The 17,113-nt window shown below is 41.0% G+C and overlaps 2 protein-coding genes and 1 long non-coding RNA gene across 10 annotated transcripts in view; 2 read left to right on the plus strand and 1 right to left on the minus strand.

Annotated features, from left to right (window-relative positions):
* The window catches only part of LOC145442037 (uncharacterized), a 118,418-nt gene that overhangs the window by 63,258 nt on the left and 38,047 nt on the right, over positions 1-17,113 (plus strand). The window lies entirely within an intron of this gene.
* LOC145442033 (uncharacterized) overlaps positions 1-17,113 on the minus strand; it is a 53,829-nt gene that overhangs the window by 17,433 nt on the left and 19,283 nt on the right. The window lies entirely within an intron of this gene.
* LOC145442034 (ficolin-2-like) lies at positions 1,629-14,868 on the plus strand. 6 transcript variants are annotated; one of them, XM_080320026.1, is made up of 7 exons: positions 1,629-2,254; positions 2,318-2,389; positions 2,453-2,610; positions 2,686-2,728; positions 12,618-12,671; positions 13,114-13,210; positions 13,767-14,868. In XM_080320026.1, exons 1-7 carry the CDS (start codon positions 2,212-2,214, stop codon positions 14,080-14,082), a joined length of 783 nt encoding a protein of 260 aa, XP_080176152.1. In that variant the 5' UTR covers positions 1,629-2,211; the 3' UTR covers positions 14,083-14,868. The 6 variants fall into 6 exon arrangements, with proteins under 6 accessions (XP_080176152.1, XP_080176151.1, XP_080176154.1 ...); XM_080320025.1 differs by lacking the exon at positions 12,618-12,671 and having other exon boundaries at positions 1,632-2,254; positions 2,686-2,782; positions 13,767-14,863; XM_080320028.1 differs by lacking the exon at positions 12,618-12,671 and having other exon boundaries at positions 1,632-2,254; positions 2,459-2,610; positions 2,686-2,782; positions 13,767-14,863.

Here is a 17,113-nt window from a genome sequence, read left to right on the forward strand (position 1 = left end):
TATTGCTTAATTGTGCACATTCATTGATATTTGGGATAACCCAAAAAGCAAAACGTGATTCAGAATTGCATATCAGTCCAGTAGATGTAGATTGTAATGCACGAAGCATAGTTCCTCTGCATGCTAACCCAGTTAAACTCGTTCGGCCAGGGTTAATCAGTCTCGTAGCGCCCTTTACGTCGTCGACTTCTTGAGGATGAGAACACGGAGCATTGAATTTCCAATATTTTGAATTTTTTTTATATATAAGATATCGACCGCGATATCGGCCTTTATAGTAAAAGTAAATAATAGGCGACAGAAAAAAGAAGTAAGCATATATAAAGGCAAGCTGATGACGGATCACGATACAGAAAGTTCTACGAACGAGGTATAGAATCGGTCATTCGCGAGGATTGAGTGCTGATGGACTCAAAACTGTGTAACATACGGCTGCCTAAATTCAGGTTCGAAGGGAGTAGATTATTCTCCCACCAATTACTGCACATTTTGTTAAGGAACCATTGATCTTGCAGTTTGAAGAATGTGTATGCGTGCTTGTGATTGGCGACAATATGCAGTGCAATCACGCATTAGGCATGAATCTTTTTCGGTTGATAATAGTTATTTATCCCGCTTAAATCCATATATGGTTCGCCCCTGTTCGTCTTGAATTTCAATTTAAAATTTCAAACAAGAGATGCCAGTACATACAGGGATGCCATGCGTCCCGCGAAACATTGCTGACAAAAATGAGAAAATAATAGTAATACTCAGCACAATTCTATCAGAAATACCAATGTGCGACATCGGCATTACATTTAGAGAAAGTAAAAAGTTCAAACTCAGTTCGGAGTTTTTTTTGAACGGGCGAAGAGGTAGTCATTTACAGAGTCTAAGATGCCCATTCACGACCATTTTATGCGAGTTACATAGTGCTCACAGAACATATTTCCTAAGTGCGGTAAGCCGAGGTGATCAAAGTAGTCAACTTTGCTAGTAGAGTTGCATATAAAACAAAAGTAATCTCAAACAAACATGCTTAGAACATGGTTATTGTTTAAAACACTTTTTTGATTGTTTTTATCTTTAATTTTTAGCCATGACGTCAAAATGGAGTGACATTGGCAATTGAAAATATAGGGTGACGAAAAAGGCTTCCGACTCCTGTCATTACGGACCGCAAAATATCTTTGAACCATTCCGCATCGTATAACTCGACTATGTCGGTTGGAGATTGTCCGTAGGCTCATACTAGAAGTTTTTCGAAAGTACTACAGCTATGGCGTAATTCTATAACGTTTGAAAAAGAAAACAACTGTTTCAATGACATTTTTTTAAATCACTATTCAAAACATATTTTAAGAAAAGTCTTTTGAAACACCATTTGATTTATATGCAGCCCTAGTTTCTATTCAAGTAGAAGTAGATGTAACGTCTTGGATTCCTGACTAGTTTAAGTGGCTATTTAGGAAAGGTGTCAAAACTTCTGCATGTGTAAGTAGAAATGATAGGTCTCAAAAGTACTCCAGTAATTAGTTTCGCAAAGTAGATTTGACCGAGAGTGCGCATCCGAATGTCTAAAGTAATCCGAAGCATATAAAGTAAGTAAGTGGTTCTCTTCTGAAAACCATTCAAGTAGAAGCGGAAGTAGTTTAAAAACTTTACCGCGTGAGTAAGAGGTGAATGCAGGCAAAACCGACTTGAGTAATTTGAAGTAGTAGAAATTCATCGTTAACGATCACCTATAGAGTAGATGCGTTGCATGAAAGGAATCTGCTGCAGTTCCCGTGTCTAAGATACAAACGTATCAGCCCTCGTATCAGATGGGGCATTCTGATGCATAGCCTTTTCCAAGTCGCATCGGATGCCTTATAACAGGAACATTTATCGTGGTATCTCCATAAGACATTTCTGATCTAATATTTAACTTCTAACTTCTGCAGCTTTGCATCGTTTGTAACATTATATGGAATTCTTTATTTCCTTGCTGCTGTGTTTAATTGTCTTCAACACATCGTTAACGTGGGCAACAAACGTACGAACCTCTCATTTCCAAGGCATTGTCTGCAACCACTGCCAGCAATGGTGCGACAATACGGATTTGGTCGCCACGGGGCCTATGAGGCAGGGTAAGGCTGGCCCGCAGGGCCCGGTCGGTAGACCCGGTGGCATCGCACCCCCTGGTAGAGTTGGCCCAGTTGGTCCTGCCGGCCCCAAGGGAAAATTAACATGACTCTGATCGAGCAAATCCTGGATAGAAAAATCAAGAAAGGTGACATTCTTATCGCTGTCATTCGCCTAGAGATGTTTATGATACGAATTCTACGATTTTTAGCTCTTCAGGTGTTCAACGTGAGTAGTTGTAATGGCGCGAAATTGGAATCAGCAACAACACGCAATCACTCTGGTGGTGACTTCTTATTCTTACATACCAGCAGTCTTATTCATTAGCTCAGTCATATCCTTTAAGTTCTAGCTGTTCAAAAAATCACCAGTAGTTGTGATGGAGCCAAATTGGAATCAGCAATAGCACGCAATGACTCTGGCGGTGTCTTCCAAGTTATCATTCCCAAGGTCGGGGTCAGGAAAGTGTTTTGTAACGTAATTGACGACGGTGGAAACTGGACCGTAAGTTAAATGAGCGATTTTTGTAGAAAAAAATTTGACTCATTTAATTTAAATTTAATATAAATTCCATAAAAGATTTTCCAGCGAAGAATGAACGGAAACGTAGATTTTTTCAGAGGTTGGGATGATTACGTGAATGGATTTGGTGATTTGCAAGGAGATCATTGGTTGGGTATGACTTTTTATATGTAACTTTTGTGGCTGTTTTTATCTCATGAAGTTCGCCCAGTCACACGAGAAAATATTTTTGTGATTTGAATCGATCACGAGTGTAAATCGGCACATACATTCCTATACATGACGGATCTAACTAAGGAGCATCGTTAAAATCAATGGAGACCAATACCGGCTTTGCGTAAAATATGTTTGCGATAAATGACGAGTCAGCTCTCACTCGACTTAGGAAACGAAATTACCACTAACATAGTTCAGTGACAAACTTGAAACTTGGTAGGCTACAGCGTTCGATACTAACATTAAGACTCACCGTACCAAATGTCATGACCGATCTCGGTATGTAACATCGTCAAAATCAATGGACACCAATACCGGCTTTTGAGTAAAATCTGTTTGCGATACATGACGGATAAATTTGATTCTCTTTTACAAGTGTAAGTTTCAAAAGAACCACATGAAAAAGCCTTGTCTCACGGCGACTTGAGTATGTTTTCGAAGATTCTGTCCTTTTGTAGCGTAAATAGTCATTTTGTGTTAGCCTCCTTAGATTGAATGCTAAAAGTATGCGCGGGTTTGTAACCAAATCATAAGGTTCCAAGTCGCAAGTCAATCTCACTTTTATAGTTCTGACTCCAGTCAAGTCGAGGCATTTTCAATTCACCGCCGAGTAAGTCCAAGTCGGTGTGCAGAGGTTCCAATCCGAGTCATAGTGTTGTGATTCGAATCCGAGTCCAAGTCATTGTATTAACTGTTAAATTTCGAGGTAAAGTCTTGTTAAACCCACTGTTCACCACTCCGCTCGGTGGTGTCGAATGCTCCGCATTCATAATACTAGATATCCTCTCTTTTTAACAGTTTCTGGTCGCATTTTCAAATACTAGTACTAATAGACGAGCCACCAATAATGTGGTAACTTTACTATTCTTCATTACAATGAAATGTCTGTCTTGGCAGTCCGAGTCTCGAGTTTGTTTGTTTGTTTGATATTCGTGGAGTTTCGACTACATTGGTCATTTTACACCATTTTTTTTATTCCGGCCCACTTGTAGGCGTTTTATCAGGCATTCTGGAGTCGACCTCGGTTGGACTCGAACCCGCAACCCATTGGTGTTGCACATGTGGATCATACGCTATCTCGCCACACTGTAAATAGAGTATAGTAATATTTGCTAGCTTGACCACCTTTAATTATTACTGGCGATAGAAATTGTACTGACAGCAAGTCGTTCCGGCATATTCGCGATAAATAACTACATTTTCCCCCGAACATCGCATTCTATAATGACGTCAGTCAGCGCAGATGTCCCGTTCGGGCACAAATGTAAGAGAATAGCATATAGCAACAGATGTTTCGAAATATCGAGTTACAACAGCGACAAAGCAGATTAAGGATTACGACACGTGGCGTCCGCACGAAATCTTGATCCCAGCCACTTAAAATGCAAGGCGCACGTGCTCAAAATAGTCGGCGTTGCTACACTATTAGAAGTAGAAGTAGCGATTTGAAAGATATGGCAAAACTGATTCAATATGTATCCTCTAACTCAGTGGTTCCCAACGTGGGCGATATCGCCCCCCAGGGGGCGATTTGTCGGTCCAGGGGGGCGAAAATAGCCAAGGGGGCGATAGGGGGGCGAAAATGGACGAAGGGGGCGATAGGGGGGCGATGGCGCGTTGAAATGGCTATATTGGCGTCCATGACCGTAACTGCCACACCCAAACCCCCAATTGGGATGGGCGGCCAGAGCTCGAAGGGGGCCCACAATTTTTTCGTGAATTAACAATAATTATAGAGTATTATTTCGGAAATTTGGGCAACCTTTTCAAAAATTTTTAGCGCTGCGCGCCATTTCGTGGTCACATATTTCTTGCTTAAGCTATGGGATACCATTCCTCCAAGAAATAATACGCATGAGTTATAGAAATGGGCATCTCGGCGTCAGCCATTATCACACCATGACACACCAAGACATATGAAGTTTCAGGTCATGTAAAATGCGACTCCGAGAAGTGTGCCAGAACGAGAAAACCTTGGCGGAAAAGGACTGCCTTTATGCTGACCGACTTCGATATATATACGATATACATATATATTTAATTGTCGATAGGCGCCTAAATGGCTGGCGCCAAATGTTACTGTCCTGGCAATCAGAACCCCACAAAAAATGCCATCTCTCAGAGAAAAGTTAATTGCCAGTGCAGAAATACCAATTCGAAATCGTGTGCGTCTTTTAGTTTAGTACGTATGAGCGATTTGAATATCTTTTGACATAGCAGACAGGCCACGAAATGTCATTAGCCTACATAACGAAATCATTATACCCACGGGTTCGCCCGAATGTGTTCAAATATTATTTACGGGCCCTACATTTTCCAAGACACCTCACTCAGCTTTACCGGTTAATCTGAATACATGAGCAAAGAGAGGATAAAAATTGACAGCAATATATATATATGCAATTCCCGATCATATTGACCGATTCAATCATGAATGATAGAAATTTTTCGCGCTTCGCGCGGATTAGGCCCACTAACTAAAGAATCCAACAATTTGTGCTGAGCAGTCGCGGTAAAGAAGTATCGGGGGAGTTGGGTCTGAGGGGTGCAGAAATTTGTTTTATCACCCTATGGAGGAGAGGGTCAAGACCAACGTATTGGGGGGGGGCTGACGAAGTACTGTACGGTCCTTTTGGAATCAAGTCGGAGAAAACACATTTTTTGTTAGTCAACTCACCAAAATTTATCTGGAAAAGTGTAATTTCGAGGTAGAGCCGAAAAGTTGACCCTTTTTCTTAGTGATTTCAGTCTGTATGCCCATTTTTCGGTTCCCAATATTTGGGGGGCGATTATCGGTGTGGAGTTTGAAAAGGGGGCGATGAGTCGAAAAAGGTTGGGAACCACTGCTCTAACTAGATAATTAGTTGTCCAATGAGACGAATTAGAGTGAGATGCCGGATTCTAATCTAATTTGTCAAATGTTGCTATGCTCCAATTCTAATCAGTACCAGTATCAGTTTTTTTAACAATTCCATAATTCCAGAACACACCAAGACTGCGATACAATGAAAAGACTTGAAGGATGGTCTTTGAAATCATACACCCACCCTGGGCGTATAGGCGATGTAAAGAGGACGGATGTACGTACACTGAAGGAAAAGTAAAGTAGATAATATAAAGGACAATGTGGCATTTATTTTGTCCTGAAAATGATACAGTTGAACTGTATAGTTCAGCAGTTCTTAACCTTTTTTCCTCCAGCGCCCCCTTTCAAAAATTATCGTGCTCCAGCGCCCCCCCCCCCAACTTCATATTGTAAGGAATGTAATAAAGACAATGATTAAGAGAGAGGGCCGTAACAGCACTTCGTCAACCCCCCTAAAAACGATCGCCTTGCGCCCCCATAGCGTGATAAACCGAGCTTCTGAGGGCTTCGCCCTCACGAACCCCATATCGTGATTTCGATGGTCAGCAAAGTTTGTGTGACCTGGTTGCCCGAGGTACCAAAATTTTCTATAATGCATGAATGAATAGGTGGTAATTACATATATAAGTCGCTATAAACTTTTTATCCTCTCAGCCCACGTAATCAGATTTACCAGTAGCACTGAATGAGCTGTTGTATATGAAAATAAAGGGCACGTAATTAATAATTAAACATATTTGGGCGTGCCCGCAGGTACAATTATTCGTTATCATGGCCGTAGCAGCACTTCGTCAGCCCCCCCCCCTAAAACAAAAAACGTTGGTCCTGGGCCCCCATCGGGTGATAAACCAAACTTCCGGGGGACTTCACTCCCAGACCCCCATTAGGCTGTCCGCTATTTGCTGATAGCCTATTAGTTATCTACATTGGGTGTCCATTTACTGAGGCAGCTATTCTCGCCTTGTCGCGCGAAGCGCGAAAAATTTCACTAATTAATGATTGAATTGGTCAATATCATCGGGAATTGCATGTAAATTGAGATTAATTTTTATCCTCTCTCTGCTCACGTAAACACATTTACCGGTAGAGCTGAGTGAGGTGCAATGTTCCCTCTAAGTTGCGCACGTGCGCAGTGCTGACACGGTCTCTGCGCACAGAAAATCTACGTTGCGCACAACAAATCCGAAGTTATTACCTTTTTTTAGTCGTTACGCACTGTTGTCCAAGGGTCAGCGCAGTGAGTTGTTGAGTGTGCGCAGACTCATCAAAACTTAAAGCGAACATTGTGAGGTTTCTTGGAAACTGTAGGGCCGTTACTAATAATTAAACATATTCGGCCGGGCGAACCCGTTGGTATGACTTCGTTGCATGATGTTATTTCGTGACTCCCTGTCTGCAATATCAAAAAATATAGAATCGCTCAATGGAGATATCGCCCAACAGGAATATCCCTGTCGCCCAATCGTACTAAACTAAAAGACGCACACGATTTCAGATTGGTATTTCTTCACTGATATATAATTTTTCCCTGCCAGATAGAATTCGTCTTCTGGGGTTCAGATTGCCAAGACAGGAACATTCGGTGTCAGTCATTTAGGCGTCCATGGACAATTAAATCTATATGTAAGGCTATATGTAACGAAGTTTTCGGTGTTAATTTGCTCTGAATACTCATTAAGGATATGTCGTATCACCACATCATCTACTGCGAAGCCATTTTTCTCCAGCGCCCCCCATACCGCCCCCCTGAGCCCAGCGCCCCCCATATCGCCCCCTGAGCGTTTCCGCCCCCCTTTGAAATCGCCAGCGCCCCCTGGGGGGCGCTGGGGGCAAGGTTAAGAACCACTGGTATAGTTCATCATTGTGAGCAATAAATTGAATCTTGAATCTCGAATCTCGATCGCACCATACAGTTCTCCTGCAGCATTTCAGGAAGCAAGCTCGGTGTTCAGGCATTTCTATTCTCGTGCTTATGAGGATGAAATCTGTTTTGATGAGAACTGAACTGGACTTTTGTTGTATCAGTAATCTTAATTCTAATCTAAGTTGAATATTCGCTAATTTTTCAACTCTGGTGGTTATAGAGCGGGTGGTAACCGAACATCGGGTTGCCTGACGCATGTTATACCTTCTTTGTCAAAGGATTTACCGGTGTTTTGTTACTTTCGTGATCTTGCGCGATGAAATTTCGATTCAAAGGATGCTCAGCTCATCAACTTCCCGTTCCCAGTTTACTCGAATATCAATTAAGACCGGAAGTGCGGCTATCTTTAGGATAACACCTTCCCGAATACCTTGGAATTCCACAGCAGGGGTAAGATGTCGCTTTAGGAAGTTTGTTGACGGGAAGTGTTCGGTTTTCCGTTTCAAAAGTTCGAACTCTTCACAGCGATGTTCCGTCTTCGCTTACTTGTGTGAATTTGAGAAATAGTTGGCCGCCGCACGCGTACTGTGGATGTTTTGACTACATTCTGATTGTTACGAAACAGATTCAACACAACACACTTTCGTAATAGGGTCGCAGTGAAGTGGATAATAGGCTCAATTGTGAATGTGAGAACAATGCATTCACATGAAAGCTTCTACAGATAGATTTTCAGTAGCAGTATATATATTTCCATTTTTGTCTCGTCAAGACACCAGGCTTGCACAACCGGATAAGAATTAGAAATATTAATACACCGTTTTTTCTAAATTAGTCGAAAATTAAAAATATAGCTACATTTTTTCCAAATTACACTAAAATTAGAGTTACGGAATTCGGGAAAACGTGGAAATTTAATCACGTTCGGTACATATCAAATAAGATTTCCTTTTCAGAAGCATGACAATGGCAAATGTCTGCATGTACGCCGAGCTTGGTTCGTTTCGCGCTATACGCAGTTCTCTTGTAGTATTTCAGGAAATCCAGAAATTAGATTATAATTAGATTACCGGCACTTTGTTGTATTAAGTCTAATTCGACAACTAGAATTATCTAGTTTTACAAGTTCGCAGTTCTATGGGTCATTCCAAACTAGGAATTCCGATGCTGTATCGATACAGTCTGAAATCTCATGAAATCATGCACACTGGAAACAAACAACAGCATGATGAAACTAGAAATTAACTGATTTCTGTGAAAATGAATTTCTCGCGTGAGAAAACAATACGTTCGGAACAATTCAAGATCGCCGTCGACATCAGCGTGATCGAACAGAAAATGTAGTGCCCTGGAATGCCAATTTGGCGGGCGAAGAACTAACCTGTGTAACCGAAGCCAGTTTTTCTTGCTGAGCGACATTTAAAAAACAACCCTTCAAATAAATTTCTCGCTTGAGAAAACAATTCGTTCGGAGCAATTCATGGTCGCCGTCGACATCAGCAGTTGTATAGCGAGTTTGATTTCACGTTAACAAATTAGTACAGTGATTGAATATTTTCATGATTCTTGTCTCACAACTTTATATTTAGCCGCTATCTGGAAGTGTGAAGACAGCGGTATGGTGATCTCGCGAATAATCCGAAACGTATAGCTGAAAGTTGGCGTCAATTGTAATATTCATGTTACAAAAGGATTAGACTCTCGAAAGGATTAGACTGAAAGGATTACAGTTAGAACAGTGAACACCTCTGATTGTTACGACCGAAACCCAATTCTCTGATGTTTTCATTATAGTTATTGTAACACTCGTAGACTTCCGAGTTAAATTAATTACCGAACCATTATCAAGTCATGACCGATCGGAGGTCAGTGATCCCTATATTTGAAACAGCACCATGTCGGCGATGCGTATACCTGAAACACCACCATATACTACCACTGGTTTTCACAAATATATCACACAACTATACCGGCGATCCTTATACCTGAAACACCACCTTCTCGGCGGGGGCTAAACCTGAAACACCACCTTGCCAGAGATTCCTATACCTGAAACAATCACTAAGACCTTACTAATTTCTTCCCCCCGATGTCTACACCATGCCACCGCAACCATCCGAACTACACGGCACCTTGCCGACAACTCACAGGTTTTGACCGCCAAAGTCATCAAGGAAAGACTACCTTGTGACTGATCCCTATTAGAGGTCGACCGATATCGATTTTTTCAGGCCGATACCGATGCCGATTATCGACACACTCACAAGGCCGATATTAACATGGAAGGAGCAGAGAACCATTTCGATAAATATATTATATATTAAGCACGATGGCACTTGTACATGCCATAGAAAGCTGAACAACGAACTAGAAAACTGATATTAAAAAGAATTATTGCTTAATTGTGCACATTCATTGATATTTGGGATAACCCAAAAAGCAAAACGTGATACAGAATTGCATATCAGTCCAGTAGATGTAGATTGTAATGCACGAAGCATAGTTCCTCTGCATGCTAACCCAGTTAAACTCGTTCTGCCAGGGGTAATCAGTCTCGTAGCGCCCTTTACGTCGTCGACTTCATGAGAATGAGAACACGGAGCATTGAATTTCCAATATTTTGAATTTTTTTATATATAAGATATCGACCGCGATATCGGCCTTTATAGTAAAAGTAAATAATAGGCGACAGAAAAAAGAAGTAAGCATATATAAAGGCAAGCTGATGACGGATCACGATATAGAAAGTTCTACGAACGAGGTAGAATCGGTCATTCGCGAGGATTGAGTGCTGATGGAGTCAAAACTGTGTAACATACGGCTGCCTAAATTCAGGTTCGAAGGGAGTAGATTAGTCTCCCACCAATTACTGCACATTTTGTTAAGGAACCATTGATCTTGCAGTTTGAAGAATGTGTATGCGTGCTTGTGATTGGCGACAATATGCAGTGCAATTACGCATTAGGCATGAATCTTTTTCGGTTGATAATAGTTATTTATCCCGCTTAAATCCATATATGGTTCGCCCCTGTTCGTCTTGAATTTCAATTTGAAATTTCAAACAAGAGATGCCAGTACAGGGATGCCATGCGTCCCGCGAACCAATGCTGACAAAAATGAGAAAATAATAGTAATACTCAGCACAATTCTATCAGAATTTGATATTTCTAATCAGAAATACCAATGTGCGACATCGACATTACATTTAGAGAAAGTAAAAAGTTCAAACTCAGTTCGGAGTTTTTTTTTGAATGGGCGAAGAGGTAGTCATTTACAGAGTCTAATATGCCCATTCACGACCATTTTATGCGAGTTACATAGTGCTCACAGAACATATTTCCTAAGTGCGGTAAGCCGAGGTGATCAAAGTAGTCAACTTTGCTAGTAGAGTTGCATTTAAAACAAAAGTAATCTCAAACAAACATGCTTAGAACATGGTTATTGTTTAAAACATTTTTTTGATTGTTTTTATCTTTAATTTTTAGCCATGACGTCAAAATGGAGTGACATTGGCAATTGAAAATATAGGGTGACGAAAAGGCTTCCGACTCTTGTTATAAACGGACCACAAAATATCTTTGAACCATTCCGCATCGTATAACCCGACTATGTCGGTTGGAAATTGTCCGTAGGCTCATACTAGAAGTTTTTCGAAAGTACTACAGCTATGGCAGAATTCTATAACGTTTGAAAAAGAAAACAACTGTTTCAATGACATTTTTTTAAATCACTATTCAAAATATATTTTAAGAAAAGTCTTTTGAAACACCATTTGATTTATATGCAGCCCTAGTTTCTATTCAAGTAGAAGTAGATGTAACGTCTTGGATTCCTGACTAGTTTAAGTGGCTATTTAGGAAAGGCGTCAAAACTTCTGCATGTGTAAGTAGAAATGATAGGTCTCAAAAGTACTCCAGTAATTAGTGTCGCAAAGTAGATTTGACCGAGAGTGCGCATCCGAATGTATAAAGTAATCCGAAGCATATAAAGTAAGTAGTTCTCTTCTGAAAACCATTCAAGTAGAAGCGGAAGTAGTTTAAAAACTTTACCACGTGAGTAAGTGGTGAATGCAGGCAAAACCGAATTGAGTAATTTGAAGAAGTAGAAATTCATCGTTAACGATCACCTATCGAGTAGATTCGTTGCATGTAAGGAATCTGTTGCAGTTCCCGTGTCTAAGATACTATCGTATCAGCCCTCGTATCAGATGGGGCGTTCGACCAGTGTTATTTAACTTCTAACTTCTGCAGCTTTGCATCGTTTGTAACATTAGATGGAATTCTTTATTTCCTTGCTGCTGTGTTTTATTGTCTTCAACACATCGTTAACGTGGGCAACAAACGTACGAACCGCTCATTTCAAAGACATTGTCTGCAACCAGTGCCAGCAATGGTGCGACACTACGGATTTGATCGCCACGGGGCCTCTGAGGCAGGGTAAGGCTGGCCCGCAGGGCCCAGTCGGTAGACCCGGTGACATCGGACCCCCTGGTAGAGTTGGCCCAGTTGGTCCTGCCGGCCCCCAAGGGGAAATTAACATGACTCTGGTCGAGCAAATCCTGGATAGAAAAATCAAGGAAGGTGAGATTTCTATCGCTGTCATTCGCCGAGTGCCGTTTATGAAACGAATTCTCCGATTTCTAGCTCTCCAGGTGTTCAACGTGAGTAGTTGTAATGGCGAGAAATTGGAATCAGCAACAGCACGCAATCGCTCTGGTGGTGACTTCTTATTCTTATATAGGCCTACCCGCAGTCTTATTCAATAGCTCAGTCATATCCTTTAATTTGTAGATGTTCAAAAAACCACCACTAGTTGTGATGGAGCCAAATTGGAATCAGCATTAGCACGCAATGACTCTGGCGGCGTCTTCCAAGTTATCATTCCCGAGGTCGGGGTCAGGAATGTGTTTTGTGACGTAATTGACGACGGTGGAAACTGGACCGTAAGTGGAATGAGCCATTTTTGTAGAAAAATTTGACTCATTTTCGGCTCCATAAAAGATTTTCCAGCGAATAATGAACGGAAGCGTAGATTTTTTCAGAGGTTGGGATGATTACGTGAATGGATTTGGCGATTTGCGAGGAGATCATTGGTTGGGTATGACTTTTTAAGTGTAACTTTTGTGGCCGGTTTTATCTCATGAAGTGCGCCCAGCCACACACATCACGAGGAGCACGAAAATCTTTTTGTGATTTGAATTGATCACGAGTGTAAATCGGCACTGAAATCCTTGAACTTAATAGGCGTGATTCAATATCTCAAATATTGTTACTAAGCAGAACGTCGTCTGATAGTTTTACATAATGGTATAATATCAATCATCGCATTGAACAATGACCCCTAGTTTTATGACGTTACGAAGAGGTGCCAATCCGCTGGTCGTGACCTAGCAGATCTGTGGTAAAGAGAAATTAACAGTGTCAGCGAATTTAGAGTGAGCACTATTGAAGTATTTGCTTCACCACCTTTTCACTGCGCCCACGCTCCTGCATAGGCTATATGTTAGTTTCTAATAATCCGGCAATCTACTTTCTTCCAGGTCTGGAAGCATTGCATCAAATGACTAATGGATGGAATATGGAGATGAAAATCAAAATGATCACAAGAGATGGGGTTTATTGGGTCGCTAAATACAGGTGACTACGAATTGTTAGTATTGGCATTTCGGTGCATTTCATAAATCAGCAGTGGTTGGCCACCTTTGGTCCGTGAAACATTCGTATACATTAGGTTCAGATTTATAGTGGTGAAGCTTACTGATAAAAATTCAATAAATTCAACGTGTTTTACCGCCAGGCGCAGGCTCATTTCCGTCTGTACGAAAACGCCCCCTACAGGTCAGGATAGAATGCCGCGCCCTTTTCGAATCGAAATTTCTAGCAATGACGCTGATCATTTTCACGGAATAATGTGGCGATGCTATTTTTTCTTGCCAGCGAACCCAAACTGAGCTTGATACCCCTGCTGTAAAACTCACGTAAATCAGCACGACATTTCGATTTCGTTGTAAAACCAGGTTGCCCTAGCATTTTCACGATTCTCATTTGCCAGGTCCATGCTGAGGAAATACACTTGGAGTTCGGCTTGTAAAGGCGTCTATCTTAGTAGTCAGTCTTACAGCTAGAAGCTCGGTGACAACACTACAATTTTCAATACACTACAACATTCATTTTCTCGATTCTCATTCTCCAGCAACTTCAGCATCGGTCCCGGCTCCGACAAGTACAGACTGCACGTATCCGGACACTCCGGGAATGCAACCAGAGATTATCTCGCATATCACAACAATCAACAATTCTCAACGAAGGACGCGGATCACGATGGTGCGTCGTCTGGGAATTGTGCCTCTACATGGGACGCGGCCTGGTGGTATGACAGCTGCTACGAGATCAACCTGAACGGGTACTTCCACGAGACAGGCTACAAAGGAATTGCGTTGACGAATAAAACCCTCTCCTCCAACATCTACCTACGTTTCACGGAGATAAAGTTCAGGAAAAGGTTTTAAAATGTACTCTTGTAGATCTGTGACGTCACGGTGGTGAAATGACGACCACCAAACCTCGGAGATGAAGTTGCGGAAAAGATTGGGAAATTGACTTCTGTACAATTGTGACGTCACACTTCGAACAGGATCCTTACTCTCGTATTAGTGTGACGTCACGTCCGTATGAATGCGATGAATAAAATTTCATAGCGCCCTCTCGCGGTGGTCGGTTTGCAAAAGATTGCGAAAAGAGTAGAAAAGATTACGGCTTTACAGCGCCATCTCGCGATCTGGGGGTTTTTAGACCGTGAAAATTCACTTTCACGAACATCAAGGTAAGACGATTAATAATAAAATGAAAAAGGTTTAAAAGTCTGACAGGCAATACTACAAATATACAAAAAACACAAAATATTACAAGCAGTACTTACTTTTATGTGGGTTATGAGACAATGTGGTGCGCTACTAACCCAAAAACATGACGTGATAGAGAAAAACAGATGTTCTTTTTGAATTCGGTGCCCAAAAGTTAGTCACAATCAATTGTCTGATCAAAGTCAACAAAATTGTCTTCACCAGTGTTGTTGATTAACAAACCCGGCAGCTGCAAATTTTCAACTATTTCGTCGGCTCTTCCATCAATTCAATTTTTGTTGCTCATCGTCATATTCTGTGATACGATGTGCAAAGTCCTCTACTAACAGTTACTCGTTTTTTTTTCTTCAGTGCGATGGCTTATTCAGCTGAAAATATTGTTTTATATCGGTTATTGTTATGGAAGCAATGAAACGTGAAGAAAATCGTATATTTCAATGAATTCGGAGGGATTTACGCCCCCCCCCCCCCCCCTTCCCCCGGGGTTACGCGCTCCCCAGGTTGGGAATCACTGGTCTAGATAGTGTATGAGTAAACAATTAATACTTATCACTTACAAAACCAAACGATGTCTTCACTCTTTCATAATATCATGGTATAATTCCCAAAATTGCACCAATTTGCGACACCATAAGTAATTTTGTGTTGGTTGCGATTTGGTGGAAATTTTCTTTCTTTATGCAATTTGCAATAAATGTCCAATTTCATCAATATCGTTACTAATAGCAATGATTGTTGATACATACAAATCCTATTTTATTTATTATTAGTGATTTCAAGAGGTGTTTGAAAGCACTTTTTTCATATTAAAGAAGTTGGAGTCGGAGTCAGGATCATTTTCACAAACTCCGACTCCGACTCCAAGGCGTTCTAAAAAGAGACTCCGACTCCATTAAAAGAAAATGAGCGAAACTCCGACTCCGACTCCACAGCCCTGTTTTAGACTACCATCAAAATCTGAGTTTTTGTGATATCTCGCGACCCGAGCCTCGCCCATGAAAAGGAATTCATTTTTAATGTTACAGTTGTATGCTACGATTTTACGGACATGACATACAGAACCCGCACACTACAATTCCACCCAACACAGCTCTACAAAACCTGTCTGACGCACGCGATTTCAAATTAGGGCAAATTAATTACTCTGCGTGTCGCAGTTGTAGGCTACTACTGTCTACTCAGATTGCAAGAACTATTCCGTGCCGACAACGGAGCATATCCATATCGAAAGGTTTGGCCATCCAGCATCGGTCATTTTTTGGCCAAGGTTTTATCGCCGCTTATGTTTTTGGCATCGCATTTTACGCTAAAACCTTACGTCTTCATGTGCCCCGACGCAGAAGGGGTTGGCCTCGAAATGAATGAGTCTCATAGGCCTCAAATCGCTCGTTGCAGACCCCTACACTATAGTTCATCCCAACTGTCTTCGACCATGTTTTCTAGAACAAACAGTCGGATAAATCTTATCATATATTCTCATGATAAAGGGTTATTTCTGCGTGTCTCGCTTATTGGCTACAGTACCCAACACAATGACCTTGGGTGTATTGTAGTGTGGTGTATTGAGATGATAAAATTTTTGGCAATCAATTTAGTTGAATTGTGAGTGCGCTGGGATTCTCACCGTTACCCACCCATACCCCAGCAAACACGAGATATATTTTGAACATGTTAGGATATCTTTTTCCTGTCCAGATATGTCAAAATCATATCTTGTTCTGAAACACAACTTAAATATATCCTAAATCCTATCTTATAGATATCATTTTGTAGTCGACAAATGTATATATTTTGAAGTCGTGAGATATATATTAAAAGATATTTATAATATGTCTCGTGTACGCCATACGTTCATCCGCGCCGTATGCCTATATACCACTTAAAGTTAATTATTATTCAACGAAAATTATAGTTTCGATTGTATTTTCCACTGTGGAAGCCTCGAAACCACGATAAATCGTAACACAGCATGCGATCGAAGCATGTAGTATATTACAAAGGCAATACGCACGTCAACAGAAACACTGAGTAGTCGTGAATTCAGACATTGGGTGATTACTTCACGAATGTAATCGATTGCGATTACGATTACTTCTGAATCACGCGATTACGATTACGATTACGATTACAGCAAAATCAGGAAGTAGTCGATTATGATTACGATTACATTGGAAAAGTAATCACGATTACTCACGATTACATTTATTTTGCTACTCAGAACTAATATGTGAAGATATATTGGAAGACAATGTATGGATTGCGATGAAAGGCCTATTATGAAATAACAACTTTCTTTATAAATGACGCATCATTTGCTTCTTACGCCATAATGTGTAACCATTGCTCAACTTGATAAGGAACGATTTATCGCACCCAACGATTTGCATTCTTGCCAGGTCTGTAACTGCCGCACCCGAAACTCCACAATAGGGCGGGGAGCGAGCTCGAAGTGGACTTAAAAGTATTTCGTAAACCAACATAAATTATGGAGTATTTTTGAGAGATTATATTAACTCGAAAATTTTCTTCGAGCTTCGCGGTTTAAATGGATCTAGATTGCTTGATTTTTGAATGTATAACCCTCCCCCTAAAGAAAAAAAGCATGCTATAGGAATATAGGCATTTCGGTACCGGTCATTATCGAGCCACGACACACCAAAAGACATATACATGCAGT

The sequence above is a fragment of the Botryllus schlosseri genome, chromosome 6, assembly GCF_051294905.1.
Source record: "Botryllus schlosseri isolate E-star chromosome 6, Bs_hap1, whole genome shotgun sequence".
Lineage (NCBI taxonomy): Eukaryota > Metazoa > Chordata > Ascidiacea > Stolidobranchia > Styelidae > Botryllus > Botryllus schlosseri.